The 20097-nt window shown below is 38.2% G+C and overlaps 1 protein-coding gene across 1 annotated transcript; it reads left to right on the top strand.

The window, feature by feature from the left end:
- The first annotated feature begins 1755 nt into the window (after positions 1-1755).
- Positions 1756-2882, top strand: LOC122108532 (melanoma-associated antigen B2-like). Its single transcript, XM_042680488.1, has one exon. The coding sequence runs from the start codon at positions 1756-1758 to the stop codon at positions 2773-2775; it is 1020 nt and encodes a 339-aa protein (XP_042536422.1). The 3' UTR covers positions 2776-2882.
- Positions 2883-20097: the final 17215 nt, after the last annotated feature.

Raw genomic sequence — 20097 nt, 5'->3', positions numbered from 1 at the left:
TACAAGAAAACTTAGGGAAACACTTGAAGATATAGGCAGGCATAGGCAACAACTTGGGCTCCAATTTCTGAAGAAATTGAAATAAGAATAATATTTAAGGACAAGAAGGACAAAATAGGGTTGTGTCAGATTTAAATCTTCTTCCCACCAAAGGAAACAATTACCAGAATGAAGGGCCAATCCATAGACTAGGAGAAAATAATCTCTGTAACTTACTCAGACAAAGTTTAATTTCCAAAATATATAAAGAGCTTAAAATGACAAATAGTTGGCTCAATAAATGGAAAAAAATAAACTGAACATAATTCTTAAAAGAAGCACAGATTACAAAAGAAGAAAGATTGAACATTCTTAACTACTAAAGAAGTGCAAATCAAAATGGCACTGAGATTCTAGCTCATCCATCTTAGAATGACCATCATCAAGAAGAAAAACAAAGCCAGACACCAGTGGCTCGTACCTATAATCCTAGCTACTCAGGAAGCTAAGATCTGAGGCTCATGATTTGAATCGAACCTGGGCAGGAAAGTGCATGAGACTCTTATCTCCAATTAATCACCAGAAAATGGTAAGTGGAGCTGTGGCTTAAAGTGGTAGAGTGCTAGTCTTGAGCAAGAAAGCTCAGGGACAGCATCCAAGCCCTGAGTTCAAGCTCTACAACTGACAAAATAGAAAACCAATAATAAGTGCTGATGAGTGTGCGTGTGTGTGTGTGTGTGTGTGTGTGTGTGTGTGTGTGTGTGCACATGTGCATGTGAGGAACCCTTATATACTGTTAATAGGAATGTAAATTAATGCAGCCACTATGGAAATCAATGTGGAGATTCTGAAAGAAAAATATGACCCTGCAATTCTACTCTTGGGCATGTATCTAAAGAAATGGAAGTCAATATAAATAGAAATATCTGCACAGATTTTTTTTACAGTATTATTCACAATACTCATGGAAACCACCGGTGTGCCTGTCAACCAATGAATGGATGAAAAATGTGGTAATAGACACACACACACACACACACACACACACACACACACACACACACACACACACACACACATACTGGTATAGTATTTAGCAATAAAGAAGAATGAAATTATGTTGTTTGCAAGAAAATAGATGAAACTGGAGATTATCATCTTGATAGAGATAAGTCAAACTCAGAAAGAGACATATTGCATATTTCTCTCATAGGCAAAATCTTGACCTAAAAATCCTATTATATGATTATAGAAGGAGGATTAGGGTGGGAAAGGAGAGAGTAACAGGAGGTGAATATGATCAAAATATATTATATGTATGCATGAGTAAGAGAATGAGTGATCAAAGTACATTATATTCATATAATATTTTATATATATATTCATATAAGATTATATATATCACAATAAAAACCCTTTGTACTATTTGTGCTAAATTTTTTTTGGAGCTACTGTCGATTATACCCAGGCAAGGCCCTCTAAGTTTCTTTTCAGGGGAAATAGAGAAGTGAAGGTATTGGTCTGAGAAGAGTGGTCCTAAGGGTTAAGGTACTAGGAGTTATAGCTTAAGATACATTCTAATGTTCAGTGCTTTGTGGATTAAGCTGTCTAGGATGACAAGAGCCTTGTGTGGTTATACTCACAGGGTCTTGTTTAAGGCCAGGGTGCTTTGTGTCTACTGAAGAGGCTCACTCCCCTTTATCCTATACCTTCAGGTGCCCACATCCCAGTTCCTCCTGCCACAGTCTTGTATACTGTCCCTGGGCACAAGTTATCATGTCTGGTGGTAAGAGGAGTCAACTACATGAAGAACACCAAGAGGAGGAGCTCCGCCCGGCTGGAGGTGAAGAACCAAATCTCCAGGATGCTCAAGCCACCGCAGGAGAGGAAGATGAGTCTCCATGTTCTTCCTTTGCTGTTTCTGGAAGCACTTCCCCGACCACCTCTACTGTAGGTTTTCCCTGGAAGTGTCAGAGAGTTCAACCCACCTGCTCTCCTGATGTAGATGTTTCATGCAAGTATTCTGATGCAGGGGATGAGAGCGAAGAAGAATGTTCAAGCTCCTCCAGCACCTCACCCTTCTTGGAGAGCCTAGGAAATGATCCTTTGGCCACAAAGGTAGGCATGTTGGTGGATTTTCTGCTGTACAAATATAAAATGAAAGAGCCCATTAAGAAGGCTGAAATGCTGAAGATGGTCCCTAAGAAGTCCTTCCCTCAGATCCTCTGGAGAGCTGCTGAACACTTGGATGTGTTCTTTGGCCTTTGCTTGAAGGAAATTGACCCCTTTGGCCACACCTATGCATTTGTTAGCAATCTGGATCCTTCCAATGAAGAAAGTGTGGATGAGAGCTGGGACTTCTCTCTGATGGGACTTCTAATGCCTATTCTGGGTGTGATCTTCATGAATGGTAGCCATGCCTCTGAGGAGGACATGTGGCAATTCCTGAATATATTGGGAATATATGAGGGGAAGAAGCACCCCGTCTTTGGGGATCCCAGGAAGCTGATCACCGAAGATTTGGTACAGGAAAAGTATTTAGAGTATCGTCAGGTGCCCAACAGCGATCCTCCATACTATGAATTCCTATGGGGTCAAAAGGCTCATGCCCAAATTAGCAAGATGAAAGTCCTGGAGTATTTGGCCAAGGTCAATGGTACTGTTCCTGGTGCCTACCAGTCACAGTATGAGGATGCCTTGAGAAGCGAGGAAGAGCAAATACAAGCCAGAATTGCAGCCAGGCTTGGTACATCTGACAGGGCCAGCACCCAACCCAGCAGATCCTCCCAGGTGTAGTACAACTGGAGACAATCTTCACTTTGAGGTCGAAAAGGCCTCTTTGCCTTTTAAATAGTATGTGGCAAGCTGGAGTTGGAAAACCCATGGTGTTTATCTCCCTTGTGTTCTTGTTATTTGGACATAACTTGCACATTGAGCTTCTTTTCCTGTTTCCATTGCAGTCCCTTTAAAGAGCTTATTCACCTACATAATCAACGTTTATGAACGTTTAGGAACACAGGTTGATTTTCCTGTTTACCTAGTTTGCTGTTTTGTAAACCAATTGAAACTTTTCTGCATCCTTTGTTGTAGTTCAGTACAAGAAAAGCCAACATTGGAATAAGGATTTGCTTCTAAAATGTGAAGTTGGGATCACAAGATAGTGAAAAAAAAAAAGAGGTAAAATGTGGCTCGGTCTTATATTTCCTTGTAAGGGCTGGTGAAAGGAGGTTTCCTTGTGGTGCAGGCAGAAGAGAGTTTATTAGGCGAACCAAATTGCTGGCTTGCACTTGAGAGTAGCATGCAGTAGGTAGTGGGGAGTAAGTAGTGCCTGGCATGTAGCAAGTAGTGAGTAGCCTGCAGAGGTCTGACTGATGATGGAGCAAGATTATATAGGGAAAGGCAAGGAGGAGATGTGGTTGCAGCGGATGCGGAAATGACCTCAAAGGATGAGGAAGTGACCTCAGAGCCTGGGATCCTTTTGCTCACTCACAGTCTGGTGATTAACTGTTACAGTTACTGGTTTCGGGGCAGTTGATATTTGGTAAGGCTGTGTGCTGTCCTTCATGAAGAGGAGGTGAGGGAAGGGGACTGTTCTCTTGGGCAGACCTAACACTCCATTTAGTCTTTTGGTAAAATTAAATGATAGGACTCTGTGTTTGCTTCGCTTTTTCAAAAAATGTATTAACAAATAAATTATTATAATGAGCACTCATGTTCACTGGCTGTTTTGTTCTCCAAAGCACCTGTTCTTTAAAAGAATTTATACTGACTCTATGGATGCATAGATAAAGAAGACCTGGTCTCTGCCAATAATACATTTTAGAGTCTAAGAGTAGCTATTATAGGATGACCATGGTAACTATCCTGTAAAACATAAAGGACAATAAAAGGAAGGGGAAAACAATTCCAGAGAAGTGCAGCCTAGAGCAAATGCCCAGGACAAGGCAGGCTGATAATATGGGAAAAGGCCAGTCCCTCAAGAGAATGGAAGTTTTTTTGGTGTGTCCTAGGCCTTGAAGTCAGTGACTGGGTGCTTTCCCTGAGCTTTTTGTTTTTTTTGGGTCTGGTCATGGGGCCTGAACTCTGGGCCTGGGCGTTCTCCCTCAGCTTCTCAGCTCAAAGCTAGCATTCTACCACTTGAGCCACAGAGCCACTTCCAGCTTTTTCTTTTTGCTTCTGTGGTGCTGAGGAATCGAACCCAGGGCCTCAGGCATGCAAGGCAAGCCACCTTCCCAGCCCATCCCTGAGCTTTTTTTGCACAAGGCTAGTGCTCTACCACTTGAGCCACAGTTCTACTTCTGGCTTTTTGGTGTTTCATTGGAAGTATGTGTCTCATAGATTTTCCTGCCTGGACTGGCTTTGAACCTTGATCCTCAGATCTTAGCCTCCGGAGTAGGATTACAGGCATGAGCCACTGGCATCTAGCAGTGGGAGGGTGTTTTAAAGTTAGCTCGCATCAGTGGCTATATGAATCTGCTTAGAAGCCACGAATCCTTCAGCTAGTTAGAGTCAGAGTGGACAGACACAGTTTGTAACAGGAAATTCTCCTAATAGTACTTCGGGGTGAGGCAAATCAAAGAGAAATCCTCATCTGGGGCAGGATTGGAAGGGCTCCTGTATCCTGTCCCCATCCAGATGAACAGAGAGCACTAAGTAGGTCATTTATGGACTCTGGGATAGGGAGTGCTGGGAATAAGAAACCTACTTCTTGGAGGTTGGACATTTAGAAGCTTTGAGTCAGCCCTCTTTGTCCTGCCCAGGGAATCTGGACTGCTCAAATCAAAGGGAACTCAAGTTAGGTACCCTGTATACTATGGAGAACTAAGCCATAATAAAATGAATTCCTGACAGCTTCAGACATGTATATTCAATACCTACTCCACTTTTTTGCTTGTTCTTATATAGCACAACCACTGTGCCTAAACTCTTGATAAATCTACCTCCCGTTATACCCATTCCTCCCCTTAACTATGCATCTTAGTTAAATTCACCACTCAATTACTCAGGGCAGAAATCTAGAAGTGATCCTTAATTCTCCTATCTCCCTCATAGCACACATCCAAATACAACCTAAACCTGACCATTCTTGTTTGCTTCTGTCTTTAGAAGGCTCACTCAAACTACCTTTTCTAGATCAAACTATTGAAACTGTCTCTTGTCACCCCATACGCATTCAAGAGTGAAGAATATCATATGCATACACGTGTGTATGTTTATGTGCATTCACACATACACTCCACTCTAGTGGCTTTTCTATTCACTTTGAATAGTATCCAAACTTCTTCCCTTGGCTAAAATTCCTGATATTAACAATACCCTGCCAAGTTCTCTGACTTCATATTTTGCCATTTCTCTCACTGTGTTCTATCTAGTCTGACAAGCCTTGTTACCATTCCTCAAGGTTAGCCAATTCCTCTGTTTCTTTCTGTCTGTCTCAGGGTCATTGCTCCTGTTGCCTCCCCAGGCTGAGACCTTTTCCCTTAGATTGTCCCATGATTCATTTCCTCCCTTCACATCTCTGCTCCAATGTCATCTAGCCTCATCTAACCACCCTATCTAGCTTACTTCTACCTCTACCTGTGTGAATTCCTATTTTCAGTTCTCAAAATACTAAAAACGATTTAATATTTCATGCTCATTTATTTGCTAATTATATTGACTTCTTTATAAGTCAACTCCATATTTACTAATCATATTTATTAAGCAGACACTCAATAAATACATGTTAAATGAATACTCAACTAAGTAGATATATACAGAGGAAAAGGTAAGCAAACAACAGTGATCATAAACCTTCTATATACTTCTTTAATCATAGCTGAGAACCACTCTTCTAAGTAATAACAGATAAAAATATAAATGAATAAAGAGACCAGAGATTAGTTTTTTGAAGTGTCAAAGAACCATGTTTATTTTTTTAGGTAAATATTTTTAATTCTAGTTTCCATTGTGCAAAAATTTGATGTTGGTTGTTCGTACATGAAGGCTGCTTCATCTAATGAGATAAAAATTATATTGTGGCACAGCCAAATCTTTAAATAAAAAGGCAAAATTATTTAGTTCTTCAGTGGAGCAAATAATTGCCATGGAGAGGAACAAGGAAAACAATTAAGTGATTTCTCCTCGTGGAAGCTGGTAGGGAAGAAGAGATGGATAACCATCTTGAATTTATTATAACCAATTTACTTTTTTGCAAGTTATTTTTCATGCCTACTATGAAAGTAATTTAATACCCATTACACATTTTGTTGAAAAATACTTAGTGATTGATAAATATAAAAATACTGCAAGCAACGTTGCAATGATTATCATACCATTTTTTTACTAAGCATAATTTCAAAGAGGAGTGGGAAGATTAGTAATGAAGCATTCCAACACTATTCCAACACTATTACATTATTGCCTTTACTCCCCAGTAGGAAACCATATCTATTGAAACAACTAATATGGTTTCTTGTTTCTCTAACTGGACTTGGAATAATGGAGCTTTATATAGTCCTAACAAAGAGGCCCACCTGGGGGACTAATGGAGGCCTCACCTATGGCAAATATCTTGTAAGTGTTGACTGAATGAAAGAATTAATTGTTGAATGATGAAAATTCATTTTTATCAGGAACAATATGGTATACAGACCACAAAATAGTTTGAGTGAAGAACATAATGGGCCAAAAGGGACAAGATTTGATTTTTGTTTTAAAAGGAGAATGTGGAAAGTTATATAATTAAAATGATATGAAATATAGAGGGGTGATAGTAATTCTATTACAACAAGTGGAGAAGCTTGGATCAGCCATAAAATATTTGATCAAGGAAGTGAGCGGTAAAGAGTGAGTAAATTCTTAAGAGGTAACACTGTTCAAAAAGAAATGTACTCATTACCTGACATGTAACTGTAACCCCGCTGTACATCACCTTTACAATAATTTTTTAAAAAAAGATTGAGTAAAATGAAAAAATAAAAATTTAATGTGTAAAATTCCTGACAAAATAATAGCCTAAAGGGATTTAACGTGAACTGAACTGATTGAATAACTTTCAGAGGCTATGTATTGAAATATATGCTTAAGTAATGAATATTGTACTACATTTGAAGAAGATCAGGGTAGTAGTGTGCAAAGGGAACTGTAGGTTCCCTTGCTGTCTTTCCAGAGCCTGAGGTAATTCATAAAAGACATAATAGTTATAAATTCCATGATGATTGTATCTGTGTTGATTATTGCCAGACCTTGGATTGGCATAGATGTGTGTCTGTATTTTATAAAATACATATAATTATTCCATCATTAACAGCAACAGAGTCTATAAAAGCTAGGAATATCATATATATATGCTGCTTGAACTCAGAACCTGAGCACTGTCCCTAAACTTTTTTGCTCCACTAGTGCACTTGAGCCACAGTTCCACTTCCAGCTGTTAGATAGTTAATTGGAGATAGAATTCTGTGGACATCCTTCCCAGTCTGACTTTGAATTGTGATCTTCAAATCTCAGCCTCCTGAGTAGCTAGGATTACAGTAGCCTGGCCCTGTTATCATTCATTCAGCAGGTATTTATTGATTTCCTTCTATGTGTGAGGCACTGTGTTAGGTACAAGAAACTACAAGGACTACAGGAAAAGTGAGCAGCGTATCACTTGGAATCTAGTGTAAAAGAGAACAGACTTAGGTGGAATGCACCGGTGAATGGGAAGGAATTAAACTCAGACTTGGTGAATCATGTGATAGTTAAAAGGTTTAGGATGAGTAAATATTATCTAGGGGGCAGGGAAGTAAAACAAGAAGCAATGGTGATGAAGCAGTCAAGCTTGTTCATTTTGATGGGGAAAAGACCAGTGTATTGGTTAGCATGATTCTACTCAGCACTGTACAGTGAATACAGCAAAATGAAGAGAGACAAGATATGGGGTTCGAAAGTATGAAACAAAACTGTTTTGTACATGATAGAATCATTTGTAGATGCTATGATTACATGCATCCTAGTGATGCCAGAAATCGGAGTCCCTGAACTCAATATCAGTTGACAAATAATGAGAACTGGGTCTGAGAGAAAAGGAAATAAAGGCTTGTTAATCTGGCCTGGCAAAATGAGGACCATGCATATGGATTGGTATTTCAAGAAAAAAATTATAGTTTTAATTGAGAGGAAAGGAGAAGGAAGTGTGTGTGTGTGTGTGTGTGTGTGTGTGTGTGTGTGTGTGTGTGTGTCTGTCCTGGGGCTTTCATTCAAGGCCTGGGTGCTATTGCTGAGCTTTTGTGCTCAAAGCTAATGCTCTACTACTTGAACCACAGCTCCACTTCTGGCTTTTTGATAATTTACTGGAGATAAGACTTTCTTGCCTGGGCTGGCTTCAAACTATGATCCTCAGATCTCAGCCTCCAGAGGAGCTAGGATTACAGAGGTGAGCCATGGGTCACAGCTGAATATGAGTTTTTATAGAAAATAATAGACATTTTAGCCAGGAGCCAGTGGCTCACACCTGTCATCCTAGCTCCTCAGGAGGCTGAGAGCTGAGGATTGCGGTTCAAAGCCAGCCTGGGAAGGAAAGTCCATGAGACTCTTATCTCCAATTACCCACCAGAAAACCGGAAGTGGTGCTGTGGCTCAAGCGCTGGAGTGCTTGCCTTGAGCTGAAGAGCTGAGGGACAGTGCCCAAGCCCAGAGTTCAAGCACCACGACTGACCAAAAATCCCACAACAACTTGATAGTGAATTGGGCATGGGGGAATATACTTGTAATCCCAGCTATTCAGAAGGAAGAAATAGGAGGATTTGAAGCTGGTCTGGGCAAAAGTAGGAAAGTCTATCCAAATAATAGACTTAAGCATAAAAGGGTGGCATTATTTGTCAAATAGTAGGGTGCTTACCTAGCAAGCATGAGGCACTGAGTTCAAATCCAAGTACTACCAAAAAATCAAAGTCAACTTTTAGAAACATTAAATAATACTAAAAGAATGTACTAGATCTAATCTTGCTTATGTAGTAGAAGATACAATACTATAATGTAATTTCCTCTCAAGTTGATGTAGAGATTCGGTACAATCCTAGCAGAATACCGACTGTTGTTGTTGTTGTTGTTGTTGTTATTGTTCTTAGAACTTGCCAAACAAACCAACTGCCAATTCATTGAGAACATAAAGAACCAAGAGTAGACATTCTTGAAAGAGATTGAGGTAGGATAACAATGTGATCACTTCATTGATTTGATACACATGGACATAAAAAGGAAGCTGACTGAGAAATTACTTGAAAATGGACTCAAGGAGCAAGCACAGTATTCTCAAGTCCAGTTCATCAGGGAAGGAAAGATATTGGCAAGGATGATTTTTTAATAGCCAGAGACATTTTAACCCATTGCTTGATAAAAAATGAATTATGCTCATCAGAGGAAACTATTGATGGAAACAGAGAAAGAGGCAAATATTGGGCTAATATTCTTTGAGAATGTATATGTAGCATTTTACTGTAGGGAAAGGAGACTGATATCTGTGTCACAATAGGGAAGAGACTGAGAGTGGTGTTGGAGTAAGAGAATATTGTGAGAAATTGATGGAATTTTCATTTTCTGCTTTCAATGAAGTAGAAGGGAGGAGGGAAAAAGCAATGTATCCTCCTTTGGGGTGAGATCTTGGAACACCCATTGAGGAAATTGAGATTGTAAGAAACTTGGAGAGACATAAAAACATTTTCTGAGTGTCACAGAGAACCTTATTGCATTTGAAGGCATTGATTTATAATCTAGGACAATTGATTTGAATTTTAGTGTCTAATAGTAAGGATTAATAGAAGAGTAGGGCTTTGGTTCTTTTATTTCCTTGAGATAGGGTTTCTCTATGTTGTCTAGCTTGGCCTCAAATTCCTAGGCTCAGATGATTCTCCTGCTGCTTCAGCCTGAGTAGCTAAGAATACAAGTGCATGCTATTGCATTTGGATGCTATTCTGAATGCTACTAGTTGCTATTATTATCGTTCTACTGTAACAAAGAAACATGATCCTCCCAAGATTACACAGCTAAACAGTGGAGCTAGAATTCTATTCTAGATAGTCTGGATTCAGAGCCAATTCCTTAAATACTATACTAAGCTATGAAGTATATAGTATAAATATTATACTGTGCTAAAGTGTATTTCAATAGTTTGGATTTTTAAAAAATGATCTCCCCTTTGGGGAATTCTGTTGATGCATTAATAGCTTACAAATCTATGTTGACAAGTGACATCAGAGAATCTGGACTGTTAGGTTTATCTGTTTCTTCATTTGTATAACTTGAGATCAAATCAATTACTTAAGAATTTAATACCCAAAAGAGAAGATCAGCTTTTTGATATCTGGATCAGTGAGCTTTTCTTTTCCTGTGTACCCTTTACTCATAGATATAATTTTTAGAATATGTCCATGTGTCTAGAATTCAGAAAGATCTTTACTAACTCTTTTGTTCAAGTATGAAATATTTTCCTCCCCGTGAAGGCTGTATATCAACTAAATTATAAAGTATCTCAAAATAAAAGAACTTTGTCCTGAAAACATTGAATTCTCTCAATCTATACTGCATATACAAATTGAATATTCTCCACTTTAGAAAATAAGAAAACAATATTCAAAATATAGTAAAATCTCTTTAAAATTATCTCTAACTTGAAAGGACATTAACAATTATGCAAACTTTTTTACATGATTTTAGCAAATGAGACTGAAATTTTTGCTTAAATACCGTTATATCTTCTCTGATTTATCAGTGTTAAATACAATTCTATCCTACTTACATATGTGTCTCTTAAATGTACAAAGTCCAAATAAGTTACATTATTCCTACTTAATGTTTAAGGTTATGATAAATTATAAATTTATGTCAATTAAATTGTCATTCTAAAAGCCTCATTTTAGCAATAATTATATTTGTAATATATCAGCTTAGAGATAATCTTTAAAATCTTAAAGCAGTTTAGAATTTGGGGATAAGTTAATTGAGTTAATAACTAAGTCACCATTGGATATATAAAGTCACAAAATTGCCAAGCATAATTTACTGTTTATATATTTTTCCCCTTACTTTTTTTTTTTGCCAGTACTGAGGCTTGAACTCAGGGCCTGGACACTGTCTCTGAGCTTTTTTGCTCAAGGCTAGCATTTCATCACTTGAGCCACAGCTCCACTTCTGGATTTTCTTTGGTGTTAATTTAAGAGTGTCACCAACTTTCTTGCCTGGGCTGGCTTTGAGCCACTGTCCGCAGATCTCAGCCTTGTGAGTAGCTAGGATTACAGACATGAGCCATGGGTGCCTGGATCTTCTCTTACTTTTGTGCTGTTATTGTGCCTTGAACTCAGGGACTTACACTCACTTGGCTTTTTCTATTCAAGGCTGGCACTCTACCACTTGAGCCATATCTCTACTTCCAGATGTTTTTCTTTCTGGTTAATTGGAAAACAAGAATCTTTCCAGGCTGGGCTGGCTTTGAACTGAGATCCATAGATCTCAGCCTCTTGAGTAGCTAGGTTTAAAGGGCAAGCCACCAACATTGTTTGTCTTTCTTTTTTATATGCTGTGGTGAGGTTGTATCTTTGGCTCTGCCAATGAACATGAAAAGTGTTCACTTTAGCCACTTTGAGAAGGTGTAAAGAGAAGGCATATGGCTATAGAAAATTGTATTGTCAGATTTATCTGGTAAAATGTTTTAGCATTACCAGATTCTCTCCGTTATGTACCCTTAATCTCTTACTCTATTTTATTCATGAAATAAAGTTCGTTACTGTAGTTAAAGGTCTGAATTCATATGAGCAGTTGAGACTTCATCAAGATAGACAGAAAAACGTAACTATGCAAGTGCCTTTGTTTCTCAAAGAAAATATTTTGGTCTGAATGCAGTGGTATTCAGCTTTCCCTTTCCCGCTTCCTTTCTCTTTCTCTTTCTCTTTCCCTTTCCCTTTCCCTTTCTCTTTCCCTTTCTGTTTCCCTTTCCCTTCTCTTTCTTTCTCTTTCCCTTTCTCTTGCTTTCACTTTCGCTTTCCCTTCCCTTTCTTCTTTTCTTCTCTTTTCTCTTGTGTATGTGTGTGTCTGAATTCCTTATGTTCTTCAGTTTTATTGAAGAGCTTTTCTGCATAGGGGCTAACTATACTTACTACATTAGAAACTGGACTGTAAAGCAAGGATCTGTCTCCAAAGTAAACACCACAAAAGAATAAGAAAGAGAGGGGAAAGGAAGAGAGGAAGGAAGGAAGGAAGGAAGGAGGGAAGGAAGGAAAGGAGGGAAGAAGGGAGAGGGGAAGGAAAAAAAGAAGGAAGGAAACAAAGAAACAAGGAAAACAGATACAATTTTAAATACTTACGTTTTCATTTAATGAGAGCAATATGCATGCATTGCATGTTAATAACATCTTAACATTATTAGTGCTCACCTGTGGATACCCTCAGGTTTGTTTTTAAACTGTCAATTTGGTCCCAATTATGATGGAGTTAATGAAGGACAAAACTTGGAAAGTGAATTTTACTTGTGCTGGTTTATAATACCTCAATTTGTGGTAAAAATCTTGGCACTGTGAATTCCATCTTGATGGCCTTATTTCCTTGGTTTACTATGTATTGCCTTTGCCTACAATAGAAAGGGCCATTTTTTACTTTCTAGATAGCACAGATTCTGTGTCAAACCAGAATAATTTCCTGTGCATTATGTTGACTTTATTGTGCCCTTGACTATGTAAGAAAAATAACAAAAGTTTCTTGTTCTTCATTTATAAAAGCGTTGAGATTCTTTGTAATCATGTTAACCTCTTTATTATTTTAAACTGCTTTATTGATACTTTGATTGAACGTAGAACCTATTGTCGTTTCCCAGGCTCCCATGATCCTATCTGAAATGTCTTTTTGACAGCTTCTTTGGTTTTTGACTTTACCAAATCAAATCCTAAATATAGGAAAATTACATAATTTTTACACTAAAACCATCTTTGCAAGTTTCTAGAGGTCTCCTGGCAAAATCACAAGGCTAGTACTTTTACTATACAGAGAGAGAGACACACACACACAAACAGAGAGACAGAGATATAGAGACAGAGAGAGAGACAGATGCTAGAAATAATTAAGTTTGTTCATTAGTTATTGTTAATGAGTCAAATAAGAAAAGACATACAGCATGTTTACCTATAGGTAAATATCACCAATCCAAGGACTTTAGAATTATATGCTTTATAAGAAACTCCTAGAGATTCAATGTTCTCACTTCCCATGACATGTTTCTGTTTCTAAGTTCTCATGGTTATCACTCATCATTTTAGTTACTTGAAATGTCAACTAGGTTACAGCCTCTGATCTTTAATTTGCACCTTCCAGGCTAGTGGGTTTCAACTGTAGATGCCCATCAGATTAACTGGTGGATCTTTATAAAATGCATCTATGAAGACATCAAGAAACAATTCCAGACTGTCTGTCTCTTTCTCTGTCTAGGTTTCCCTTCTTTCTTTCCTCCTTCTCTTTTTCTTTCTTCCCTCCTTCTCTCTTGGTAGTATAGTACTGGAGGGTAAACTCATAGCTACGTGCTTGATAGGCAGGTTCTTCTACTTAAACCATCATGTAACCCTTTCCTTATTTCTGGTTATTTTTGAGATAGTGCCTTGCCTTTTAATATAGCATGGATTATGATCCTCCTATTTATGCTTCCAATTTTAGCTAGGATGACAAGCTATGTGATAGTCATCACCATTCACAGCTTTTTCTGTTGAGATGATGTCTCACAATTTTTTTTTTGCCTGGCCTAGCTTGAAACTAGGATCCTTCAGATCTCAGCCTCCCAAATAGCTAGGCTAAAAGCCAGACATTGTGCCTGGCTACTCTTTAAATCTATATTCTCAGTATATTCTTAATATAGATTTGGAATATTCTTAGCAAATTATGCCTGTTATATATCAGGATTATAAATATACATTTAAAATCTCAGAAAATAGAAAATATATTTATTCATTTTTGTGTCCATCTATGTATCACATGAAACATTAGTGAATTGTGTTAAAAATAGGCATAGTCATCATTTTCAAAGATATTTGTGTACCTTTGTAGAACATTATTTTACCTTTGCTTTTCTTGCCCCAGATCCAATTTAATTTCTTCCCAGTTACAATATTCTTATTATCAGATCTTTCACCCAGGAAAATTTTCAGGAAAAGCTAATGTTCAGTTAAATTTCCTTTGCTCATGAGTAGCATTTGTTTTACTCTAATTCTTTACAGCAAGCTTCAAGTCATGTTTGCATCTCCAACAACAAAAAGATCATTCCAAAGTAATGTGGAAAAGGCCTATGAGAGCTAACTCAACTTACTGAGTTAATCTTGGGTATAATCCTCCGGTGATACCACTTAGACAACTTTGAGATGTCACTAGACAGTCAGAATTGCTAGGACACTGTCTAGTCAAAAAGCAAATGGTTTCATTAGACTGCATACCTGAGTCCTCCTTTTCATATCCCATTCTTTTGACTGCCCATTTGGTGTTTATTTGGTTGGACTATGAATTAGGTTTGCTCAGAAATCACTTCAGTTGAGTTCTCTCATGAACAGACCATATTTTGGTGAATACACTTATGTACACATGGATTTCAGTCCAGATTTTTGATGGTTATTTTGGCAACGGAATCTTGCAGACTTTTCTACCAGTGCTGGCTTCAACTGCAGTCTTCTAAATCTTAGCCTCCTGAGTAGCTAAGGTTCTAGGTGTGGGCCACCAACACCAGACAGACTGAAAACATTGATCCAGTCCAAGAGATTCTGAATTTCTAGTGAATTCTAGGAAGAAACATATTTTCAAAGAGCCTCTTGGGTTATTATAGTGTGCAGGCAGGTTTGAGAACAGGGTATGAGAGCAAAGGAATGAGACCGTGAATGAAGCATTGAAATATGGGTTCTGTTTTTGGAGAATGAAGAGAGTGTGTGCATGTGCATATGGAAACAAGAGTGTAAGATGGTGATATTGTAACTTCCTTCCAGAGTGGGAAACCAAAGTACAACATGAAGGTAACATTGTTCCCTGGGGAGGATTTTTAAACAATAACATTTCTCAGTTAGAAATAAGGGTGATATGATGATGTTCATAATATCTTGGGGGCCACAGTCACATTTGATTTATGTTTAGAAACAATTTAAAGGGATACAACATTTTTCTTCCCAATTCCCACTCGGGGCTAATATGTACAGTCTTTTTCCTCACATAAAAACAGTTTTCAACCCTTGCTCTACATTGAGCAGATATAATCTAAGCTTGAATTCATTTTGGGAGATGGAACCCATTTCTGCACACTGGTACTCTGGTTTAATGTCACTGGATTCATTGCAATCAAATGGGGTAATAGGAATGATTATAATTTGAAATTGGGTAATACTATACAAATGTCAGAACACAGTGCTATTTCTTTGTCCTCTCCATGGCTTATATTCTTTATGCCTCTCTCACTCCTGTAATCTAACTCTATACAAAAACTTGCTATTCAGCATGTCTTCAGGAATCCTGCTCAGACTCCTTATTCTACCCTGCAAAGCGTTCTTGATCCTTTCTTTTAGTTAACTTTCTACTCTGGCTGCATATTCAGTGTTTCACTTTCTAATCTCATTGTATTAGTTATTTGTTTATATATAGGCTTTCTGTATTTGACTTGGAGCTCTTTGAGGCAAGCAATGATTTCTTACTCATGTTGAGTATAATTTCCCATATGTTGGTATAGAGGAGATAAGAATGAGGGCTGGGAAGGTGGCTCAGTGGTATAGCGCTTGCCTTGCATGCATGAGGCCCTGGGTTCAATTCCTCAGCACCATATAAGCAGAAAAAAAAGCCAAAAGTGGTGCTGTGGCTCAAGTGGTAGAGTGCTAGCCTTGAGCTGAAGAGCTGAGGGACAGCGCCCAGGCCCAGAGTTCAGGCCCATGACCAGAGCTCCCTGCCCCCAAAAAGAATGATTTTCTCACCAGGTGATGGTGGCTCATGCCTATAATCCTAGGTACTCAGGAGGCTGATATCTGAGGATTACAGTTCCAAGCCTCCCAAGCAGGAAAGTCTATTGAAACTCTTATCTCCAAGTAAGCACCAAAAAGTCAGAAGTAGAACTGTAGCTCAAGTAGTACAATTCTAGCTTTGAATGAAAAACTCTGGGATAGCACCAAGATCCTGAGTTCAAACCCCAGGATTGGTACACATACACACACACACACACACACACACACACACACACACACACACACACACAATTTTTTTTATTTATCCTTCTGAGTTCTTAGTTGAGACCTCTGTTAATAAAATATAGATTAGCATGAAAAAAACAAAAAGAAATTTAATATCATGTATTTGCCATGTATATGTAAGAGATATTGAAGATGTGAATAATTCTCTAAGAGGTGCTCTTGAGTTAAATACGATCTTCAATAGAAACAATGAATGAAGGTATTGGGGAGGTCTTCATTGGAGAGGTAATCAGGAAAAAGAGTGAACTTGAATGAGTTCTATATAAGTTTAATATAAATACATAAAAGTACTTCTAAGAAATAACAACTTTGAGAGAGGGAGAAGGGAGGGAAGGATAAAAAAAAAAAGAACAGGGAAGGGAAACTTGGAAGGAAAGGGGCTTCCCTCTCAAGGATGCATTTAGCTCCTATTGGAAATGCCATGGGTATAATCTCGTGGATGAGGGAGAGGTTTGCTGGGTTGTCAGGGCCAGAGTTGGGTCATAGTCATATGACCCCTGAGGTTGAAAGGCTCAGAGGAAGTCAGAGAATGTGATCCATGATGTCATATTGGGGAGGCTGTAGGTAACAACCACGGGGGTGCAAGTGAGCTAAGTCTGGGTAGGTATGCAGGCAGGCAAAGGTGTGGAGTTCAATGTTCACAGTAAGAAGACCGTGTTATGAAGGTCAGTGAACCTGGGCTGGCCTGTGTGATGGGCCAGTGGATGATGGCACACTGTCAGCACACAGTGGGGCCAGAACACCACTGAGATGCTCTTACACACATGCAGCGTGCAGCAAAAGCAGTAAAAGCAAAATGGCCAGTGGAGCCAGAAACTTCCCTCCACTGGCAAATAGACCACAAAGGGCATATAAATTAGAGGGGACAAATGAGTGAAGAGTCCAGCCTGTTTTTACTGAGCAGGTACTGAAGGGTGAGTTTGGAGCTGAGAGGCAATAACTTGGTAACTGGCATGTGTTACAAGTTTCTAATAGTTCTTTTGAGCTGCTGTGATCCACGGAAAGAGGATGGCCTAGATAGTCCTTGCTTCTTTCGAGTGACTTCTACAATGTGGAACAGAAATGACCCTTGTGTAGCTTAGCTGAGATCATTGAAATGACAGCCGACTTAAACCCATGGATATGAAATCAATGTTTATTATAACAAGTTATTGGGATTTTTTGAAGCTATTTATCATACAGAGGAAAATGATTAATGCATCCTGTTTTTCTCCATATCCCTTATGCCAGTGCTTAGATTATAAGAGAAACTCAATATATCTTTTAAATTGAATTGATGTTCAAACTTTAGGTCCATTTTCTGATTTTTTTTTTGTCTGAGGATTTCGCCCATGTGTTGCCTAATGGGCTACAAATTGAGACACCTATTCTGGTACACAACAAAATAGTGATAGCATCAGGAAGAACCTTAATGGATTTCAAATCTTTGGTTGGGAAAAGCTCACTTTTAATAGGAAATCTAAATGGATGAATTGCTTTTTTAGTTTGTTGAATCTGCATAGCTCATTCAGAGTAGAGTCTTATAGGATGCAGCTAGGTTATTAGGTCTGGCCTCAGCATCTAAATTGGTAGCTTTTTGATATAGCTTTGGGAGAACAAGGTAAAAACTAATCAGGAAAAGATTTCCTTGTATATGAGCTGGCTATAGCCCGAAGGGTGAATTTATGGGTGCTGAGAGAAAACAGATAATCAAAATGTGGCCTTTACTTGTAGGACTGCAGCAATCATAAATTAATTTTATGCTTGGAACTTTTTCTCCAGGTTGGGGTCACAGTACACCATAATGCCCTCATATATAACTAACAAGGAAGATCTCTATCCTTGCTTGAACTGATTATTATACCGATAATATTTTTTATCATACCACCAAGAGAACCATCCAAACTGTCATTAACAACTTCTTCAGTCATCTGAAATTATTTCCTTTAACAAGCAATTAATCCCTTTTCGGGATCAGCTGGTAGAAAGTTTGGCATGACATTTCCCGCGTGATCATTCATTGGGCCATACCACAGGCCATGGCTATTGCATTCAAAAACATGGCACTGTGTTTCATGCACATTTAGAGTGTGTCCCATAATTTCTTCCTGGACCTATGTTTGCAGAGCTCATTATCATCTCTGTCCCTCATCAGTCTGCCCTGACACCCTAGCCTCCAAACGAGAGATTCTCTGTCTTTTGTCACTGTAAACTTTGTGCTATTTTTACTGCTGCTGGTGTTGCTCTTTGCATATCATCAATACTCTGTCACCCAGGCCTTTTTATTCCCCCCCCCCCAGGACTTTTAATTTAGGTCTTCATTGAGGACTTTTCCCCCTGATTAAACTCTTCCTCTATTAATGTTATGGGCATTTATTTTCCTTCCAAGTATAGTCACTTGAGTGCTTTCAAAATAAAATTCTTTATTTTGTTGGCATTTATTATTTTTGGTCTACACCTTGTTTATTTCAACATTCATTGAAAGAATCTAAACTTGGTTTGCATTCGCTTATTTATTATCTTTTAAAATTCTTTTATTCTGAGCTGAAATACCTATGTAATTTATATTTATTGGCATATATATTCTAGTACAAGGATGTCCTATAGATGTGTATAGTGGACTTTGACAAGTTTACCCCTCTGTGATATCTTGATGCACATCTTTGAGCATAGTTTTCCAATGCAGAAATACTATGCTCACTTACAAATGGAAGTTATGAAGAGAATGCAAATAGAATTTTCAACATAATTTTCTCCTTTGGCGGTAGAGATTTAGAGAGGTTAAGTGTCTTGTACTACATTATAGGATGAAGTGAAGGCAGATTTGGGATAGGATTCATTCATCTGTCTTCTTTCCTAATTCTCTTTTCACTGTATAATGAATGTCCAGAATGATAAAATGGGAAAGGAGTATTCAGGATCACTCTATCAAAACCTCTTATTTTAAAGAGCAGAAAGCAATACCAAAGAAAGGTAGAAATTTGCTCTGCCAGTGATATACTTGGTCTTCCAATAAGCACTTCTCATCCTTAATTTTTTTTTTTATTGTAGAGGTGATGTACAGAGAGGTTACAGTTATTTAAGTCAGGTAATGAGTACATTTCTTTTTGAGCAGTGTCACCCCCTCCCTCATTTTCTCCCAGTTTTCCTCCATCCTCATCCTTTTTAAAATCATAAATTAAATGTGCTATGAAATCTCCAGTCTCAAGGAGACAACTCAGAAAAAGATGTGGCAGCTTCTACCTATATTTTAGATGGAGAGACATCCTCATGAGTGGGCAGAAGAAGGTACACTAGGAGATCTCTCCCAACCAAAATATCAGCCCACACCCATCCTTTCTGAAGATTAATTCTTCTGGGTTTGGAAGGCTTCATTGTATCTCTCACAGCATCCTGTTAAAATGTCCACAATCCTAGGAAGTGAGTCATACTTTAGTCAATTTAGTTGTTATTTGTGAGTATTCAGGTTTTTCTTTGAGAGAACGACATCCCTGATGTACTTTTGTAATAAAGGGAAAAAAAGAGTCCTGAAATGAAAAATCTGCCTTCTAGTCAAGCTCTCTAAGCCATGCTTGCAACTGAGTTATAATTAAAATCTTGTGGCTTATAGAGGCGACAGTACATCATGCCATCAGGAGGAAGCACAACACACAGAATACTTTCATCTAAATTATGTAAAGTGTAGGTACAATTCCTAGATTTCTTCCCCAATCTCATTTTGCAACTGTTAATGATCCTTTATAGAGGGAGGGGGATAGCTTAGAATGGAAACTTCAGTGAATTAATCTGACCACATCTTTGATTTTATTCACTATCTACTTATTTTATCATTTTGAAGTCATTCTTCCCTTTCTTCATTTTAACTTTTCTGAAACCAAGAAGGTTCCAATGGTTGGTGGTACATTACAATCATTGACATCCCGGTGGCCAT

The sequence above is a fragment of the Dipodomys spectabilis genome, unplaced genomic scaffold, assembly GCF_019054845.1.
Source record: "Dipodomys spectabilis isolate Male_0828 unplaced genomic scaffold, ASM1905484v1 ptg000061l, whole genome shotgun sequence".
NCBI lineage: Eukaryota > Metazoa > Chordata > Mammalia > Rodentia > Heteromyidae > Dipodomys > Dipodomys spectabilis.
The sequence above is the reverse complement of the archived record's forward strand: the minus strand, read 5'-3'. Positions and strand labels throughout refer to the sequence as shown.